Source organism: Mustela putorius, unplaced genomic scaffold (genome assembly GCF_011764305.1).
Source record: "Mustela putorius furo isolate JIRA1106 unplaced genomic scaffold, ASM1176430v1.1 tig00003850_pilon_pilon_pilon, whole genome shotgun sequence".
NCBI lineage: Eukaryota > Metazoa > Chordata > Mammalia > Carnivora > Mustelidae > Mustela > Mustela putorius.
This window is the reverse complement of record NW_025422002.1, coordinates 13,575,995-13,595,723: the sequence shown is the minus strand read 5'-3', so window position 1 is coordinate 13,595,723 and position 19,729 is coordinate 13,575,995. Positions and strand designations below refer to the sequence as shown.

Here is a 19,729-nt window from a genome sequence, read left to right as displayed (position 1 = left end):
AGGAGAGACCTGGTATATTAATTAATAAAGCTTGATTATTTCTCTGCCAAATATACCTTTTTGCATGCATTCCAAGCTGTTTCATGGGATTAGAGAAGGAGCCAGAAGGTCCTGCGGTACATTCATGTCAGAGCACTGCATGTGATTCTCCACATGGCCCCCCATCCTGGACATCCGAGTTATGCTAGCCAGATGGGAGAGTATGTGAGTGAAAACCAGTGCCTAACCTTGGACACATGCCCCCCAACTATCATCACCACTGAAGGGGTGCAGTCTAGGGGAGCAACAGGGCCATTCCTAATGTCACTAACTTGTCAAGTAGGATTTTCCCAGTTCTGCCCAGGGTTTTCCTGCTTAGAAACTCAAGATTAGGAATTTATAGTTAAACGTTAATTTTTTTTTATGATCTGGTTTTTAATAGCACTTCGCTTATTTCCGGGTTTTTCTTAGATCGTCACGGACTCTGCTTCTGTGGAGCGCTTGCTGGGTAAGGCCGACGTCCAGCGGCCACAGGTAGTAGAATACTGTGTGGTCTGTGGCGACAAAGCCTCTGGTAAGTAACCCTAGGTTTTGCTAGGCACACATCATGGTCCAGTATCATGAACTAAATAGAGGTTGGAGGATTATTAGAGAGAGAACATTTTCTGTAGGTTTGTAGGTTTTAAAACATGAACTCCACTTTTCTGAGCAGGATAGTGATACAAATAAGCAGACCTGTTTGTCAGATTATTAGAATCAAAAGGAGTCAAGACACTGTTTCTGTGACTTATAAATCTGGGCTGTGTGTCAAATATTTACGTACTACCAAGAAAGCAGTCATTTATTTGGGGGTAGTATTAGCACAGTGCTTTGCTATTTCACAACATGTGTTATCTCTCTCTTCTTCATCCTAACTTTCTCTGTCATCCGCTCACTATAACCCTGTGTGGTAACTACTGTAATGAAGGAGGTGAGAGCATGAGATCCTGGCTGGAGCCTCAGGTTCAGGCAAGGTCCCCCAGCGGCAGTCAAATTCTGTGAGGCTTGGAGGTTGAATATGTTGGTAAAGCAGAAGGGTGTTCTGGCTGGTGGAGCCAGGGCCTGGTGAATTTACTGTCCACACCCATGGTGTGTCTTTGGGGAAGAGCTCCTGGACTTCTGTGATTAGGATGTGAGTGAAAGGAGACTGGAGAAAATGTTTGTCCCAGAAGTTCAGACTTCAGCTTGCTAATGCCAGGGAGCTATAGAAGGTAAGAAGGGCAGGAAGCAGGAAGGATGGAGAAGTATTTAGTGTATGTGCTACCGAAGTGAGCACAGGGTGGAGAAGGATTTAATAAGGTGCTTTTCCAGCTGTGCTGTGGGAACAGGCCTGAGTTTTGTGATTCAACTTTATTCTGTAGTCACAGAATTCCCAGGAACTTTGGACACTTTGTGGTCCTGGTTAAAACAGAAGGTTGGACCAAGCATATTAGGAGGACAGCCCAGACAAACATCCACAAACATCCATGTCAGAAGCTCCAGTCCCCTCCTAGCTCATGGTACCATTTGCTGTGCCATGGTGCCCTGCCTCTGTTCCCACTCCTATCTTGAACAAGGCAAAACCCAGCCCATCCCACCCCTTCTCTGAAGCCAGTGCTGCCTGTGTCCTTGTCATCCTTTGTGTAGACGGCTCTGGCATTTGTTACATTCTCTTACAATTGATTGTTACAGGCCCAACTTCCACACCGAATGGGCTCTTCTTGTTAGAGCAAGAACATGCCATCTCTATATCCTAGCTTTTTGCTCAGCCAGGACAGGCACTCTGCAAACTTTTAAACAAATGAATGAAGCATAGACATAAGAATGAGGCCACAGAATCTGCTTGGCTTCCCCATTTGTCAGTCCCCTTCTGGGCTTAAAGGAATAGCCTAATCATAGGCTTATAGTACCACAGTCTCCAGATACAGATGTCCCTCTAAAGTCTAGAAAGGCTAAGGAAATACACTGCAAGGAAGGAAAAATGATGTCTACGCAGCAACTTTAGTACTACTCTTCAAGACACAAAATTGAGACCTTCCAAGTACATACTTGGGGAATGGCTCTGCATGCCAGAGTTCAGGACAGTGGGACGCTCAGTAGCTGCCATCAGTGATGATCTGGTGAAATGTTTCTTAGCAATGTAGCTATGATATTGGGTTACAGAAGATCAAACCAGGAGAGCTTATCCATGTTTCTTTGCCAGCTGGGAACAAAGGATGGGTCATGCATGTGGAAGCACTTGGTATATTTGGGAGGGTGCTCTGAGGTAGGGGGCTCTTTCTAATGTCATTGGGCATTAGAAGTTAGAGACACCAAAGTACAGATTAGAAAAAAAGAACTGTATGTAATAAATGTATTTCTAGAACTGTGTTTCCAAGAGAGTCTGAATACCTAACCAAAGTGAGCCACATGGCATGTACCCTTCCCTCACCTTGGGGCTACATAACCATAGCCTCTGCACTCCCCCAGGGTAGCTCTAGGGCCCAGGACCTGACTCACACCGAGAGAGTAAAGAGAGGAGTCGGACCCTGGGTCCTTGAACAGCACACGCATGCTTCTGCTACATGCCACCGTTGGTGGGACAGGAGCACTGGGAGGCTTCAGGAGCCCGGCTCTGTGGGGCCACGACCAGGTGTGCATGGCAGGCAGTACCGCTCAGCCATCCTCTGGGAGCTCCTGCTGCATGTTAGGTCATGCCATTTACCAGCTGTCATGTAACCTATCGGAACTTCTGTTTTTCTATCGTGATGTCACAGGGCTACTTTAAAGATTATAGGAAAATTAGGGGAAGACCTAAGTGCCGTGCTTCATGCCCAGGCTCATGGTTGTCCCGTGGCTGCCCTCACCGGATACCATGCCCTGGTCACTTTGATGGCCTTCCCTTAGAAACGGGCCTTTGATGGACCACCTCTTCTCTTGGTGATCTGTTTCACACACTCTTTCTCCTTTTAGGCCGTCACTATGGGGCTGTTAGTTGTGAAGGTTGCAAAGGTTTCTTCAAAAGGAGTGTAAGGAAAAATCTGACCTATAGCTGCCGGAGCAACCAAGACTGTATCATAAACAAACACCACCGGAACCGCTGTCAGTTTTGCCGGCTGAAAAAATGCTTAGAGATGGGCATGAAGATGGAATGTGAGTAACTGTGTGAGCAAGCAACTTGAGTTAGCTAGTTGGAGGAAGCAAGATTTCTATACCTGGCTTTAAAATACTCTAAGAGGAAAATATCCACTGAGGCTTCCTGTTGTTTCCCTTCTCTGTCAGCTAGGTGGTCCAGCACCCATGCTGCTGCGATTGACCATTCTCCATGATGTGTGTGGAAGCCTCCCCCAGATAACTCGGCGTGCAACTCAGCGCAATGGGGTGAACACAGGCTTTGGAGTATCAAACCCCAGCTCTGCCAGTTGGGAGCTGTGAGGCGTGGGGAAGACATGGCACCTCTCTCAGCCACAGCATCCTTCTCTAAATAGGACCCCTTAGCTTTCTTACATATTGGATCTGGGGTTCATACTATCTTTCTTTTAAAAAAGATCTTTATTTCCTTCAGTTGTTTCTGGCCCATGTAGCTCTCTCGACCAGATTGCTGGAGGGAGAGACTGCTAGTGTTACAGAAAGCTGACACACCATTAAACAATTTGCAGAAGCCATGCAGGCTTGAATTGGACATTAGAATGGTTCTCTATGACACGTGGCCCTGGACAAGCTCTCTGTTAAGGGCCCACTTAAAGATGGATAAAGATTTCCCTTCCTGGAAAGTGCATTTTGTGAGCAGCAAAAAGTGAAAATCCGGAGGGCTCCGTGTGGACCCCCCACAAGACCATGCTGAAGTTTCTTAGCAGGCAGTGAGCTTGCACTCTTTAGACCAAGAGTGGCCTTGTTTGGCTTTGAGCTTTTCTTCCCTTTGGCTAAAAAGCCCTCTGAAAATTGAGCCAGATGTGTCTAGCACCAGAGCTTATCATCCCTATAGTAGCAGACTTACTAAGGAAGACTTTCCTATGAAGGATGTAGTTTGTAATGACTTGTTCATCTAAACATGAATATTTATGTTGTGATTTAAGCTGTGCAGAGTGAACGGAAGCCCTTTGATGTACAACGGGAGAAACCAAGCAATTGTGCTGCTTCAACTGAGAAAATCTATATCCGGAAGGACCTGAGAAGTCCTCTGATAGCCACTCCCACATTTGTGGCAGATAAAGATGGAGCAAGGTCAGTCTCTGTTTTGACAAAGGGCAACACTACCATCAGCCTATGAGCTGATCAGAGGAGGCCTGGATGTTCTTGGAAGGAGCGTATGTGGCTCCCTCCCCACTGTCCCAACCTTCAGCCTTGTCTTGCTTCATCCCACCCTTTTTGGAGCTGCTCCAGTCACACCTGTGGACAGACCTGAAGATGGGGTTTTTCTCCTGCTTGGGGGTCTCAGGTTGTGTCCTGTAGTTATTCATATGTTGCTCTGCAATTCAAGATAGGGTTTCTCTGCAGTATAGACAAAAGGCCCAAGTCCCAGGGTAGTCCCAAATGATGTGAAGAGTTAACACAAGTTGACGTCTATGGTTTTGTTTTGTTTTTTTTTTTTTCCATGTAATCTATTGAACTTCATTACAAAAAGGGAAAACAAGAAATCCAGACTGTGTCCTAGCGAGAACTAGAGTTGAGAATTCTTGGTGATATTCTGAAGATCACATTGGCTTTATTTAACAAAGCGGCTACAGTCTGTGGTCAGCGTGGAAGCCAAGGGGATGTGTATCTGTGTGGCATCCTGTCTCAGGCTGTAGGCCCAACTTTGTGCTCATCTCATTCTAGAGAGAAGGGGTGATGGTTCAGTCACTCGATAACCGAGTCAAGTTAGAGCTTTTCTGCTATTCAGGCAGCTTTGCCACTGTAGAAGGGACAGGGCAATGCATTGTGATCATATTGTGTGTTAAATGTTGGAAGCTACTCTGGGTTTCTTTATGTCTTAAATAGACAAACAGGTCTTCTTGATCCAGGGATGCTTGTGAACATCCAACAGCCTCTGATACGTGAGGATGGTACAGTTCTCCTGGCCACGGATTCCAAGGTGATGTTCTCTACTTACTCTCTCCTCCACCTCTGTATTGCAGTGCAGACTGCTTCTCTGAATGTGTGCCCCCTCTGTTCTTCTTAGCTTCTGAGACTACCTTGTTAGCTTGGCCTTTCGCATCTCTGTTTATTTCTTCTTATATAGCCATCCTATGGTTTGTTTTAGGAATGTTGGCAGCTTTTCAGAAACTTGGGGCTGGCTGGTTATAGTCATTATTACATGTCAGGGTCTAGAGTTCAGTTTGGTGAAAACTCAGTGGCTCTCATCTCAATAACAACCCCCACCCCACCCCAGTACACACATTAGCAAACTACAGGTATGCTGTGGAAATGGCTGCTTATCCTCAGATGTCCTTTTGCAAAAGCCCCTAGTTCATCTTTTTTTTTTAATTGACGTATGGTTGACACACAGTGTTACATTATCCACCCCCCCCACACCCCATTCTTTTTAATTAGTTGATCTGCAGGAGGAAGTTCAGTCAGGATTCTGACAATTGCAAAACTAAGAACAAATCAGCCATAGGGAATTTAACATGTTGTGAACAGAGGTGTTTGTCAATCCAGGAGAGAGATAGCTGGCTAATCCCCATGAAGATAACGAAGGACTGGGGTTTTATCTAGGCAAGAAAATGAATTATATTTCTTATCTCATTCCTGATGTGACCCAATAATGATGAAGTAGCAGCAAGCCATGGCTGAGTTCCAGTATTCCTTCTGTAAAAGGAGGGACTTGGTAACAGAGCTGGCAGAGCTGCTCACTGCCCTGAGAGCCAGAGCGGTCCTACCCACAGGCTTCCTTCCAGTCCATTTACGTGCACATCGCTGTGCCCACTCAGTATGTGAGAACAGCCTGTCATGGGAAAAAAGGGCATCAGTGAGGGCCCTCCATCCTGTGGTCCTGAGGTTGGGCCTTGAGCTTCCTGTCCTGGGCCCTGGTGCTGCGTGCAACATGGCCATCACACCTGAGTGTCAAGTTGACACTTAGGACAGTGATGGATGCCTAGTGGGGTAGAGGGAAACCAGAAGCCTGAAAGGAAGGCCCGAATAACCTTAAGACCTGATTGCCAAGGGATTTCACAGCAGCTTGTCTGCGGTGCCATCCACACAGAGACTGAGACTAAGAACCGAGAGACTCCAGGGTCAGCTGGTCCTGGGTCCAGAGCCCAGCGCCGCTCTTGGTAGCCATGCGCCCCCTTTCCTCCATCTCTGCTTCCCTTGGTGCCGCCACACGGGGGCGCAGAGGAACTGGAGTAAGTTACTTTCCTAAAGCTGGCAGCGTGCAGGGAGCTCTCCTTAAGTAAGGAGTTAGCCGTGATCACTGGATGGAAAAGAAGGGACAGACACCGTGTGCTATGTAAGTAGTAGTGAAGAGAAAGCTGCTGCAGAATCAGACATGTGCTGCACCCCATTCCTGCCTCTGTGCTGTGGAAGTGACCATACCCATCCCAGGAGGTTGTTATGAATGATAGGGTAGAGACAGAGCACCTAAAGATAGCTCTTTTCAGAAGCTGTGTTTCAGCCATCGACTTTGAAATCACTAAAATTCAAAACAGTGTGCTTGGACTAAATACAGAGTCTCACAGAGATCCCATGCCACCTTTCTACAGGCGCCCCCGGCCATTTATGCAGCAGGCCTGCCGCACAGCGCAACACCCAGGACGTGACATCCTCACGGTGCTGGCCACCTGGTCTTTGTCTTTTCTCACTTCACTCCCATTCCTGCCATGTGTCCCTCGTCGTGATGGCCCACATCTTTTAGCAGCTGCACCATGTTCTGTTCCGTGGTGGTTCTGGGATTTATGAAGCAGTGCTGTGCTTAGGGTCTCTTCCACTGTTCTAGTTTTTCACTTTCATGATCTAGACACAGCAGACATTTGTGTCTGTATGTCTTTGCTTTCCTCTTTTTTTATTGAGATACAATTCATTTACCAGAAAACTCACACTTTCTGTACACAGTTCAGTGGTTTTAGTATATTCACAAGGCTGTACAACTATTGCCACTACCTGATTCTAGAACATTTTTCATCACCCCAAAAAGAAGCCCTGTACCAATTAAGCTTTCACTCCCCCCTCCCCCTACTCCAGCCCCCGCCAACTGCTACTCTCCTTTCTGACTATGGTTTTATCAATTCTGGACATTTCATATAAAGGGAATCTTACAATATATGGCTTTTGGTGACTAACTTCTTTCTCTTGACATAATGTTTTCGAGGTTCATCCATGTTGTGGCATGTGTCAGCATTTTATTCCTTCTTATTGCCGGATACTAAGCCATTGAATGGCTCAGCCGTATTTTACTTATCCATTCATCAGCTGATGAACATTTGGGTTGTTTCTACTTTTTGTCTATTATGAATAGTGCTGCTACAAACATTTGGACACAAGTTTTTTATGGAGGTACATTTCGATTTCCCTTATGTATGTACCTAGGAGTGGAATGTTTGGTCATACAGTAACTCTGTGTTTAAACTGTTTGAGGAGCTGCCAGACCGTTTTCCACAGCAGCTGCACCATTTCACATTCCCTCCAGCAGTGTGTGAGGGTCCACTTTCTCCACATCCTCCCAACACCTGTTGTTGTTGTCTTCTTGGTTATAATCATCCTGTTGGGTGTGAGATGGTATCATTGTGGTTTTGATTTGCATTTCTAGTGATGTTGAACATCCGTTCATGTACTTAACGGCCAGTTATATATCCTTTTTGAAGAAATGCCTGTTTAAATCCTTGGCCCATTTTTTAAAAACTCATTTGTCTTTTTATTATTGAGCTATAAGAGTTAGTCTGGTTACTAAACCATTATTAAAATGAATGATTTGTAAGCAAATACCTCCTATTCTGTGAGTTGTCTTTTGTGTGTGGAAAGGGGGGGTTGTCTTTTCACTTTCTTAATAGCTGTTTTTTTTCTTTTTTTTTTTTTTTTTTAAGATTTTATATTTAAGCCATCTCTCCACCCAGCGTGGGGCTCTAACTCAACAACCCCAAAATCAGGAGTCTGCGCATTCCACTGACTGAGCCAGCCAGGCCTTCTGTTTAACTTTCTTAATACCTTTTAAAGCACAGAAGTTGAAATTTTGATGGCATCCAGTTTGTCTGTTTTTGTTGCGTTACCTTATTATGTGTACATTTGTGTAACTACCACCACAATCAAGACACATAACTCTTCCATCACCAAAAAGATCTCCCACCTCCTGCCCTGTTAAGGTCACACCCCATAGAAGCTGTTTTTAAACTAACATTATACCTTCATTGGCCTGAGAGCCTTTTGTGTGTGTGTTGATGTATTCATCTTTAATGTTCTTATTTTGTGTTTAATAGGCTGAAACAAGCCAGGGAGCTCTGGGCACACTAGCAAATGTAGTAACCTCCCTTGCCAACTTAAGTGAATCCCTGAACAATGGTGACGCTTCGGAAATGCAGCCGGAGGACCAGTCTGCGAGTGAAATTACCCGGTACGATGCCGTGACTGTGGACGCTCCCCAGTGACGCCCACACTCTGTTGCTGCCTGAGAGCGGGTGGCAGCAGTCTGACCCCCCACCCTGTATTGAATCAGGGATTGTAAAATCGTCACAGTGTTCCTGCATGTCTGTCTTCTTTCTAACATTGTAACTATGGGAACATGGACCCATTTATATTATGTGATATGAAACAATCAAAACTGTTTTTCATTCCAAACAATGAAAAAGGAAATGACTTAGTGACTCAGTGGAAGCATGGAAAACCCTTCAGTAGACAGGTGTGACATGTATCAGTCTTTATTTTGACTAAACATTAATAGTTCATCCCTTTCCCACTTCTGCTTTAGCCTGTTTTTCTCATGTATATTTTTTTCCAAATAGTCTAGAGCTTTAGTCTTTCAGGGTGTTACTGACAGATGGCATTAGCTGGTCTCAGACACGAGTAACTGGCTGCAGACGGCATTTCTTCCCCACCGCCCAGCTATCGTGTTTGCCCCTTTCCCTGCGGGACTGGCCACTCTTTCCTGTCTTGCCAGGCTGGGCAGATGCACAGCCGGAGGCCACAGGAACACCCTGGTCCTCGTATTCTCTTGAGGTCTGATAGCAAAATTAAGATCTAGATCCAATGGAAAGAGAATGAGATTTGAGTTAGGTAGAGTTCTGGTTCCACTGCTTACTGGATGGTTGGTCTTAGAAAAGTTACTTAACATCTCTACACCTCAGCTTTCACATCTGTAAAATGCAGAGGGTTCTACCTTGGAGAGTAGTTGTGAAAAATGGAAATTATGTGTGAAAATAAATAATATATCGCTTAGTACCTGTGATGATGTGTAGATCATGGGAACTAAGTGATACATTTATCCTCAGAAGCTCTCATTATCGTGTCCTCCAACAGATAGACTTGAATGATCTTTTCCCCATTGTATTGTTTCTCTAGATCTAGGTAATTCTAGATCAGCTAGAATTCTTCTCCTCCTAAAACTGTGGATTCACAATACTGCCTGCTTCATTTTTGCTCACAGGGCATTTGATACCTTAGCTAAAGCACTTAATACCACAGACAGCTCCTCACCTCCAAGCCTAGCAGATGGGATAGATGCCAGTGGAGGAGGCGGAATCCACGTGATCAGCAGAGACCAATCCACACCCATCATTGAGGTCGAAGGGCCCCTCCTTTCAGACACTCATGTCACATTTAAGGTGAGTGGTTTCAGCCAACCACATGCCACAGCCTCCCCAGCCTACAGTTTGAAGCTAAAATCTTTCATACTCTTGGCTTTTGTTTGGATCCAGACCTTGTGTACCAGAACACTATTCTCATTAGAAAGAATTGTCACTTGTGTTTTGCTCATAGTGTTTTGGCTCTGAAGGTAACACCCTGAAGCAGGTGTAGCCTGTCCTTGCCAGGAGGGGCCGACATGGTGCTGCCCAGCAAGAGCTCTTATTGGACTGCTCTGCCTTCTCTGCTTTCCAAGACGGCCAGGCTCCAGCATAGGCTCAGACAGGCAAATGTCTGGTCGAGCATGCAGGCAGCCAGCCCTCGTCCCTGACTGCTGGTCATGACTGCTTGCTGTCTTGCGCCACAGAAAATAGATCTCCTGTCTCCTTAAAAAAGGATGTTAGTCTTCCCCACATGCTCCTTCACTGGCCTCACTTCAGAAACATACTCCCACGTTCCCCAAAGCCACAATTTCTCAATTTCTCAATTTCTAGGGCTACAGACTGTCCCCTCGGTGTTCTTTACTACAGAGGCCTGACCAATCACTGAAGACTGGGTCCCTGCTCATAGTTGCCCACCAGTGCCAAGAATATAGGTCATCAATGGGATTCCAGCATCAAAGGCATTAATTCCCCTTCTGGAAAGTGGAGCTCTAGAGCCCAGTCCTGAACATTCTGGTGGTGGGATCTCATCCTCCCATCACATAGACTTCTGCTCAGCCCCCGCCACCTGCCAGATGCCTACTAGCTGTGAAGTTGACCCCTGTCCCTGATTTAATTTAGATTTTAACTTATGGCTCAAAATAGAATTGCCTTAGAAGAAATACTGATTTAGCTGAGGCAAGAGTTGAAAAGTTTGTCTTTATGTGAGTGACCTGGGAGGTCACCATCATTGACCACATTGCAAGGGCCACGAGAGCCTAATCCACTGGGCCAGGGAGCACAGGGCATCAGTGCCAGCCCCCTGCTGCAGAGGACACAGGCTTCATCGGGAGATCTGCCCAGAACTTCAGCATTAGAGGTCACACAATTTAGGCTCTCTGTTGAGACATGACAGCAGTTCACATTGACAGACAAAGCCATGCCCTGTCTCTCCGTCACCTCCTGTACTGTGTGCCTCCTCTTCTCCAGCTCACGATGCCTAGCCCGATGCCAGAGTACCTCAATGTGCACTACATCTGCGAGTCAGCATCCCGCCTGCTTTTCCTCTCCATGCACTGGGCCAGGTCAATCCCAGCCTTTCAGGCACTTGGGTAAGTGGCCTTTTTCTCTGTGTGTATCCTTTAGCAAAAGCCTTCCCTTTGTTAGGAATGACCTGGAAGGTATCTGAGGACCCTTTTAGTTTGTACCTATGGTCTTGCTCCAGTGATGCTGATTTTCGTATTAAATACACTCCATGGACTAGGAGCTGAGGACAATGGCTGCCAGTGCTTCAGTGTTCCTCAAACTTTTCTTAGGCCTTCTCCATATGCTGAGGACTTGGTGCTAAGAGCCAGGGATCTAGTGGAACAGAAGGCAGGAGTCATCTGAAATCTTGAGACAAGTAGAGTGAAGCTGCACCTGGGGGCTTCTCAGATAAGGTCATACCGTTCACAGTGCACCAACCAGGCCGTCCTAGATGTAGATCCTCCAAGGCAGGGCTGAAAGCTGACGTGGCTGGCCCCTTTTTCTGTGCTCCAGTGCCAGCTCCTCCCCTGCAGCGTTTGCAGGCCCTCTGTTCTCGAGCATAGGTGCAAGGTGTGTCTCCCAGCCCCCTTCAGAGACCACGCTCGGCTCCTAGCCTTTGGATCGCTGCAGCATCTCCTGACAGCCACACCAGGGCTACTGTGGGTTTAGAAGGCTGTAGGAGATGACACTTTAGTCATACCCATTTTGATTTCTCATTACTGAATTTAAAGTGCCTAAAGTGTCTTTGTTAAGAAAATAGTTTATCCTCAGAGGGACTTTAGTTTAAAGACAGTGCTGTTTTTGGAGAATGATCCAAAAATAACATATCATAGACTTTCAAGAAATATTTGTTGAATCTACTTGTTTGGGGCAAGCTGGGACCAGGAGAATACCAGCATGTACCCACACCCACCCCAACCTTTTGTCCCCAGGCAGGACTGCAACACCAGCCTGGTGCGGGCCTGCTGGAACGAGCTCTTCACCCTTGGCCTGGCCCAGTGTGCCCAGGTCATGAGTCTCTCCACTATCCTGGCAGCCATTGTCAACCACCTGCAGAACAGCATCCAGGAAGGTAGGGCTGGGGCTGTGGGGGATTGTGTCTCGGTTCAGGCCGGCCCCTTGCAAACTAGCCAGCTGCGGCATGCCACAGCTTCCACATGCTGAGCATAGCTTAACTTTGAAGTCCTGAGGTCTTCACCAGTGAGAACATTTAAATTTTCACCTCACTGTCTTCATATAAGGAATATGAAAGAGGAAAAAAAGATAATTGAAAAAGTTGCCAGCTTCCTGATACATAGGTATTTAGTGATGTTTTCAGAGTAATCACAGCTTATACTTTCATCTTGATTGACGGTTATAAATGGAAGAAGTTGTAGTTTTTCACTCGTGTGGGTGAAAGAAAAACACAGTTCTTACCTACTGTGTTTCTCTTCCCTGCATGTCTTCTTTACTACTCACACAGAACACTTCTGACACATGTGGTCACCAGTGTGGTGGGTATTTTCCCCACAATAGGCACTTCTCTGAGATACCAGCTGGGTATCCAATAATTTAATTCAATTCTATCACTGTCAGACATAGTGTCAGTGTCAGATCTCACAGGTTAAGGGCTCAGTCCCACAAGATCCTCCCCCCAACACACACACACACACGTATCCAGGCTATCCCTTGGGTTGGATTAATTCACTAGCACAGCTCACAGAACTCAAGGATAGAGGATACAGATGAACAGCCAGATGAAGAGCTCAATGGGGTGAGGTCTAGGAGAGTCTCAAGCACAGGAGCTTTTGTCCCTGTGGACTTGAGGTGCTTTACCCTTGCTGTGTGTTTGTGTGTTCACCAACCTGGAAGTTCTCTGAACTCCATCCATCATTCAATCCATTTCTAGCCCCTCTCCCCTCTCTGGATGATGAGGGTTGGAGCTGGAAATGCCAAGCTTCTGAGTGGCCTTTTCTCCCCAAGGGTCATTAGGGGTCCCACCCAGAGATACCTCAGTGGAACAAAAGATGCTTCTAGTCCTCTTAACACATGAAAATTTATAAGGGTTAGAGGAGCTCTTTGTCAGTGATAAGGTCAAAAACAAAGCGCCTGGGTGGCTCAGGCGGGTTAAAGCCTCTGCCTTTGGCTCAGGTCATGATCCCAGGGTCCTGGGATTGAGCCCTGCATCAGGCTCTCTGCTCAGCGGGGAGCCTGCTTCCCATTCTCTCTCTGCCTGCCTCTCTGCCTACTTATGATCTCTGTCTGTCAAATAAATAAGTAAAATCTTTTAAAAAAAAATTAGACCAACAGGTGCTGCTAATGCTCTTATCACTTAGAAATTACAAGGGCTTTGAGAGCTCTGTGTCAGGAACCAGGGGGCAGAGACCAATATACATATTTTCTGTTCTCACAATGGGTTACTCTTTCCTCCGTAACAAATTCTCAGAGCCCTAGAGGGATTGTGTGCAGTTAGGTCCCTGGTTTTCCCCAAGTGAAGCAGCAAGTGGAAGAGCTGGGTACAAACTTGGGCCACACAGACCCCTAGTCCAGAACATAGTTGCCTCACCCACTTGCTCTTGTGAATGAAAGTGACTGTCTTCTAGAAAGATCTGTGGCAACCATCTAATATCTGGCAGCCTAGTCCCAACTGCATCTGTACCAGGAGATAGCCAGTGCAGTCTCTCCACGTCCTCTGAGTCTAGAGTGAACCAAAGACATGGTCTCAAGGCAGCATGCCCAGGATTCAGGACTAATACTTGATGCTGAATTGCAGCTGAGCTACACTTTTAACTAGGCATTCAAGGTGTTTGATTATCTAGGAATCAAGTGAATAGTTATAACTTTGTCTAATACTTTTTTGGAATAGTAATATAAAAGTGATTTTATTATTTACAACTTTTTTAAAGAGTTTATTTATTTGTCAGAGTCCAAGCAGGGGGAGCGGCAGGCAGAGGGAGAGGGAGAAGCAGGCTCCCCACTGAGCAGGAGCCTGGGATCGTGACCTGAGCCGAAGGCAGATGCTCAACGGACTGAGCCACCCAGGTGTCCCTAAAAGTGATTTTTTTTAAACCCTATAACATTTTGTTATATATGTTAGATTTTTGTTATATATAAGTTAGATTTGTTCACAAATGAGAATTTATTATTTATTTATTTATTTAAGGAGAGAGTGGGGGAGGAGGGGCAGAGAGAGAATCTCTTTTTTCTTTTTTCTTTTTTTTCCCCCTGAGAATTTTAAGCAGGCATCCTGTATTTTTTTTTTCCAGCATAACAGAATTCATTGTTTATGCCACACCCTAGTGCTCCATGCCATATGTGCCCTCCATAATACCCACCACCTGGCTCCCCCAACCTCCCACCCCCCGCCCCTTCAAAACTCTCAGATTGTTTCCAGAGTCCATAGTCCATGGTTCATCTCCCCTTCCAATTTCCCCCAACTCCCTTCTCTCTATCTCCCTATGTCCTCCATGTTATTTGTTATGCTCCACAAATAAGTGAAACCATATATTTGACTCTCTGCTTGACTTATTTCACCCAGCATAATCTCTCCAGGCCCATCCATGTTGATACAAAAGTTGGGTATTCATCCTTTCTGATGGAGGCATAATACTCCATAGTGTATATGGACCACATCTTCCTGATCCATTCGTCCGTTGAAGGGCATTTTGGTTCTTTCCACAGTTTAGCGATCGTGGCCATTGCTGCTATAAACATTGGGATACAGATGGCCCTTCTTTTCACTACATCTGTATCTTTGGGGTAAATAGCCAGTAGTGCAATTGCAGGGTCATAGGGAAGTTCTATTTTTAATTTCTTAAGGAATCTCCACACTGTTCTCCAAAGTGGCTGCACCAACTTGCATTCCCACCAACAGTGTAAGAGGTTTCCCTTTCTCCACATCCTCTCCAGCAGACGTCGTTTTCTGTCTTGTTAATTTTGGCCATTCTAACTGGTGTAAGGTGGTATCTCAATGTGGTTTTAATTTGAATCTCCCTGATGGCTAGTGATGATGAACATTTTTTCATGTGTCTGATAGCTATCTGTATGTCTTCATTGGAGAAGTGTCTGTTCATGTCTTCTGCCCATTTTTTGACATGATTATCTGTTTTGTGTGTGTTGAGTTTGAGAAGTTCTTTATAGATCCTGGATTATCCTTTATCTTTTAATTGCATGTGATAATACCAGTATCTTCAGGAAATGTTGTCAGGAAGATTAAAACAGATAACATATAAAATTTTGTTTCCACAGCTTAAAAAATGTCAGCGTTTAATGATCAGGTCCATAAATCTTTATTAAATGCCTGCATAGGCATTGTCTTAGCCTGACAATGCTAAGAATCGATTTACCAGTCTTAAGCACAGAATAAAAGGGATTATCTCTCTCTGCCTGCCTCTCTGCCTACTTGTGATCTCTCTCTCTCTCTCTCTCTCTCTCTCTCTGTTGTGTGTCAAATAAATAAATAAATAAAATCTTTTTTTAAAGGTGGGGGGATTATCATTTTGTACCTACAGGCTCTGCCAAAGGTAGGGCCAGGGAGAATCGATGGTCTAGGGGTTTGTTGCTGAGAAAGAATATATGGCAGAGTGGCATTTGGGTATACCTGTTGTCACTTCACCTTCACCTGGAAAATGAGGCTCTTAACCATCTTAAGGTAACTGGTTTTCCACTAAAAAGGAAAATAATTTTCTCTTTCAATCTGTGGCTCCTCAAAGAAGCTAATGTTATTGTTCTTACTAGCCTTTCTCAGGGGGTTTTGTGATGTTCATTTCTAGATAAACTTTCTGGAGACCGGATAAAGCAAGTCATGGAGCACATCTGGAAGCTTCAGGAGTTCTGTAACAGTATGGCGAAGCTGGATATAGATGGCTATGAGTATGCATACCTTAAAGCTATAGTTCTCTTTAGTCCTGGTAAGATATGTGGCGGGGACTCACAAGTTTTCCACCTGTCTACTGGTATTTCTGAACATGAACCTGTTGTCAAGTCATCAGCCAGATTGTGACCAAATGTTCTCCTAATAGCTGTGCTTTGCTAGCCAACATAAACACATACATTCTTTTAAATTGTTGCCTTTATAGTCCCAAAAACATATGCCATGGTGTCTGGTGACTTCATATGTTGAATAGATTTATTCTGTATCCTAATTTAAACCATTGGCCAAATAAGACTTTGGCATACCAAATAGAGTATGCTACTCCAGTCTTACCAGTATTAAGCACAGAATAAAAGGGATTATCCGGTGTCCTTTTTTTTTTTCTTTTCTTTTTTCATTTTAGACAGGATGAGCGGAGGAGAGAGGCAGAGGGGGAGAGGGAAGCAGGCTCTCTGCTGGGCAGGGAACCCGATATGGGTCTCAATCCCAGGACCCAGAAGTCATGACCTAAGCCAAAGGCAGATGCCCAGCCATCTGAGCCACCCAGGCACCCCCTCAGTGTCCTTTTTTTGTTTTGTTTTTACTTCTTTTGCTTTCCTTTTTGCCAGTTTTCAGGCTGTTAGCGTATGTCCTCCAGTAGAGACTCAAAGTGCCCACGTTCAGCTGTCCCTGTAGGTTAGCACCTGAAGAAGAGGCAGGACTGTCCAGCTGGCCTCACTGCCCCCTCTCATCTGTTCTCGCTAAACCTCCAGAGGTCATTAAGGCTGGCTCTTGTCCTGACTGCTGTCCTTAATAGCAGGGTTTGGACACAGCTTAACCCTCTCTTCCTCCCTAGCCATCCACTCGTGAACAGCAAAGTAGCTAATATAAATGGGAGAAATTCTGTGATTAAATATGTAGGAGGTAAAGGATCATTTGTAATCTTGGGTGATAGTTCTAAAACTCTGTTTTCTCAAGTGGTAGGAAGCCAGGTGTCCAGAAGCAAGCCAGGTGGGGCTGCTGAGGCTGGTGTGACCACTGAGGAGCCCAGCCCCCTCCTTGTAACCTTGAGGCCTGGCCAAGTACAGAGCAAAAGCCAGTGTTCTAGCAGTAATAGCCAAACCAGACCCCCTTCAGGGTTCAGTCTATATTGTACTTGAGAAATTTGTCAAAGGTTTAACTAAAAATAAGTACTAAGAAGTCTGCCAAGTGAGACTTTTCTCATGGGGCAATCTGGGGGCACTTTTCTTTTTTCAGATCACCCAGGTTTGACCAGCACAAGCCAGATTGAAAAATTCCAAGAAAAGGCACAGATGGAATTGCAGGACTATGTTCAGAAAACCTACTCGGAAGATACTTACCGGTGAGGCACACAGATACACGATCTCGCTGTGGGGCAGAAAGGAGCACAACTGCAGTCTAGCCGCAAATATAAATTGGCAGCCTTCCCACCCCCGCAGGCTGGAAGAGCCTCCTTTTGATCACATTTTAATTCCTGCATTTCATGGGTGGTAACTCTGGAAAGTGCTAGGTGGGAGGGTCAGGAATCCTAGGCCATTCCAGTGTTGCTGGTAAACAGTGGGCAAGACCTTGGGCTGCTCTTCCGGAACACGATGAGGGGTTGGAGTCATTCCTGTGTGATTTCCTTGGGGGCTGACAGGGACCCCCTTGCCTGGAAGAGCCTCCCCACCCCCTGGCCTGCATCTGCTGAAGAGGTAGAGCCAGCATCCTTCACAGAAGAGTTTGCATTGACAGAAGCCATACCTGACTCTACAGATGAGTGAGTGGGCTATAGAAAATAGTAATTTTGCCCTCAGGTAATTGATTTTCTTAAGTCCCTTTATTTGGGCAAAAAGTCAATTTGTAATATTTGTAATGGTTGGGCAACAAATATATGTATACATATACACATATATATGTATGTATACATACACACACATGAGCCTTTCTCGTCCAAATCTCAACAGGGAAGTTATTCTCAATTAAAGTAGAAGGCCTGGCAGGCTTTTCAGCCAAGGAGTGGAGGAGCTCTTTGATCATGACCACTTCCAACCCACTAGAAGCTACATGAGTTACTGAGCTCACATCAGGCAAACTAGTATTTCCTTGGCGGCCCTGTTCCTTCAAAGTAAACCCTTGATCAGAACTGACCAGGAAGTTCATGGCCCCACCTTCTTCATTGGTGTTGCCTTCACTGACCTTAGTCCAGAGGTACCCCGTGGAATGAAAATGCCCCAGGCCCTAGGAAGACCATTTCTGTGGTGTGACTAGGAGGGCCTGTGGCTGGCCCTGATGGCAGAGAATATCCTCTGCCTTAAACATAATTCCATGACCCAGACACACCTTTTGCCAAAGCAGGATCCATTTTCTCCTCGAATCACTCACCATGACTCGTAATTTCAGCCTTGGAACACAGGGGATTGGGACTGCCAGGTAACGCACCCACACCTAGTTCATACATCCAGCCAGGTATGTGGGCAAGCTGTCGCCTGAGAAGCCATGGGCCTACTCCCACACCATGCCCATGGTCAGAAGATCATGGAAATGCCCCTCTGGGGGCTGCTGGCAGGGCCACAGCACACGAGAGTCATCATGACAACAGCAGCTCTCTGGCCTTTGAAAGTAGGTGTTTCTTAAAAAAAAAATCTAGTCAGGGACCCGGGGATGGAGGAGGTGGCCAGCCAAGTGAGTTGGGACCAAAAATGAGAGAAGGGAGGCTTTCTCACAAGGCTCAAAGTTCCCAAAAAAAGGCTCTAGGATGGTTGACATCTGTTTCTGCATTCATTATTTTTCTTTTTCCCATCTTTATGCCTTTTCTCGTACTATTTGCTCCTCCTGAAATACCCTTCCATTCTTCCCCACTGTTTACATCTCTGCTGAGAGAAACCTCAGCCAGCCTCTAAAGCCCAGCTTTAGAGGGCTGTGCTGGTGTCCCCTTATACCTTTGTGTGTCTTGCAAGACCACAGTGGCTGGACAGATGGAAGATGGTGCTGGAATGCTCCTTGCATAATAGATGTATTCTCTTTTAAAAAACAATGTTTACTATAGAAAAAAATTACAATATTCTGGAAAGTAAAATGAAAATGTCCATACAAATACCACCATTCATAGATACCTGTTAATGTTTTATGCATTTCCTTCCAGAAGCTTTTTTATATTTATGTAATTGGAATCATAAAATACAAAGTAAGATTTTGTAACCCTTTGTTCATTTAATGTTCAGCTGAGCATACTTCATCTTTTGTGGCTAAGGAAATGCTGTAATTTCCTTAACACTTTCCCATTGATGAAAATGAAGGTTATTTCCAGGCCGGCCCTGCAGTGAACATCCTTGCACACATGGTTCTGGGCAGTGGCTGTGGAACACAGTCACATGCTTCAGATACAATGTCTGTGGCCCACCATGACAGGGTCACCATGTGCCCTACCACACAGGGTGTTTACAAACTGAAGATAATCTAATGCTTTATTTTTAATTATAATGCTATGCGAACAGTGGGAATACGGAAGAGAGTAAGTTTTAATAAGTAAAGGCACTCCCAAGTCCCCAAACCCAGAGGCCAACCATTCACATTTTAGTGAACATCCTTCCGAATACTTTTGTATGCATGTCACACAAACCTGCACAGTGAGACTGCACTGTGCTTGCTGCTTCCCAGTCTGTTTTTATTCAACCTGTACATCATGGACTTCTTTCCTTACCAGTGATACACATCTTCTTTATACTTTTTAGTGGGTCTATAGTGATCTTTTATATAGAGACACACCGCACTTTATTTTAACCTATCCTTTTATTGATTTTCAAATTTTTCTTTCTTGGTGGGAGAGGGGAGAATTGTTTAAAATGAGGGACACATTTGTACAGACATCTTTGTACCTAGTTTTTTTTTTCCTCTCATGATAAATTCCTATAAGAGGAACTGTTGAAATTTTAAATACAAGGGGTAAATCAAAGCTCGGTTTGTTTGGTTTCATTCCAAGCAGTGCAGACAGGGTCCCAGGAGC

The 19,729-nt window shown here is 45.3% G+C and overlaps 1 protein-coding gene across 6 annotated transcripts in view; it reads left to right on the top strand.

Moving 5' to 3' along the window:
- NR2C2 (nuclear receptor subfamily 2 group C member 2) overlaps positions 1-19,729 on the top strand; it is a 101,284-nt gene that overhangs the window by 74,895 nt on the left and 6,660 nt on the right. For 5 of the 6 annotated variants that reach the window (XM_045063350.1, XM_045063348.1, XM_045063349.1 and 2 more), the window contains 10 exons: positions 451-553; positions 2,950-3,129; positions 4,053-4,200; positions 4,957-5,050; positions 8,367-8,500; positions 9,530-9,707; positions 10,857-10,978; positions 11,825-11,964; positions 15,644-15,781; positions 16,981-17,086. In XM_045063350.1, coding sequence (XP_044919285.1) covers positions 451-553; positions 2,950-3,129; positions 4,053-4,200; positions 4,957-5,050; positions 8,367-8,500; positions 9,530-9,707; positions 10,857-10,978; positions 11,825-11,964; positions 15,644-15,781; positions 16,981-17,086 — 1,343 coding nt within the window. The remainder of the gene's footprint in view (positions 1-450; positions 554-2,949; positions 3,130-4,052; positions 4,201-4,956; positions 5,051-8,366; positions 8,501-9,529; positions 9,708-10,856; positions 10,979-11,824; positions 11,965-15,643; positions 15,782-16,980; positions 17,087-19,729) is intronic. The other variant, XR_006601565.1, reaches the window with a different exon arrangement.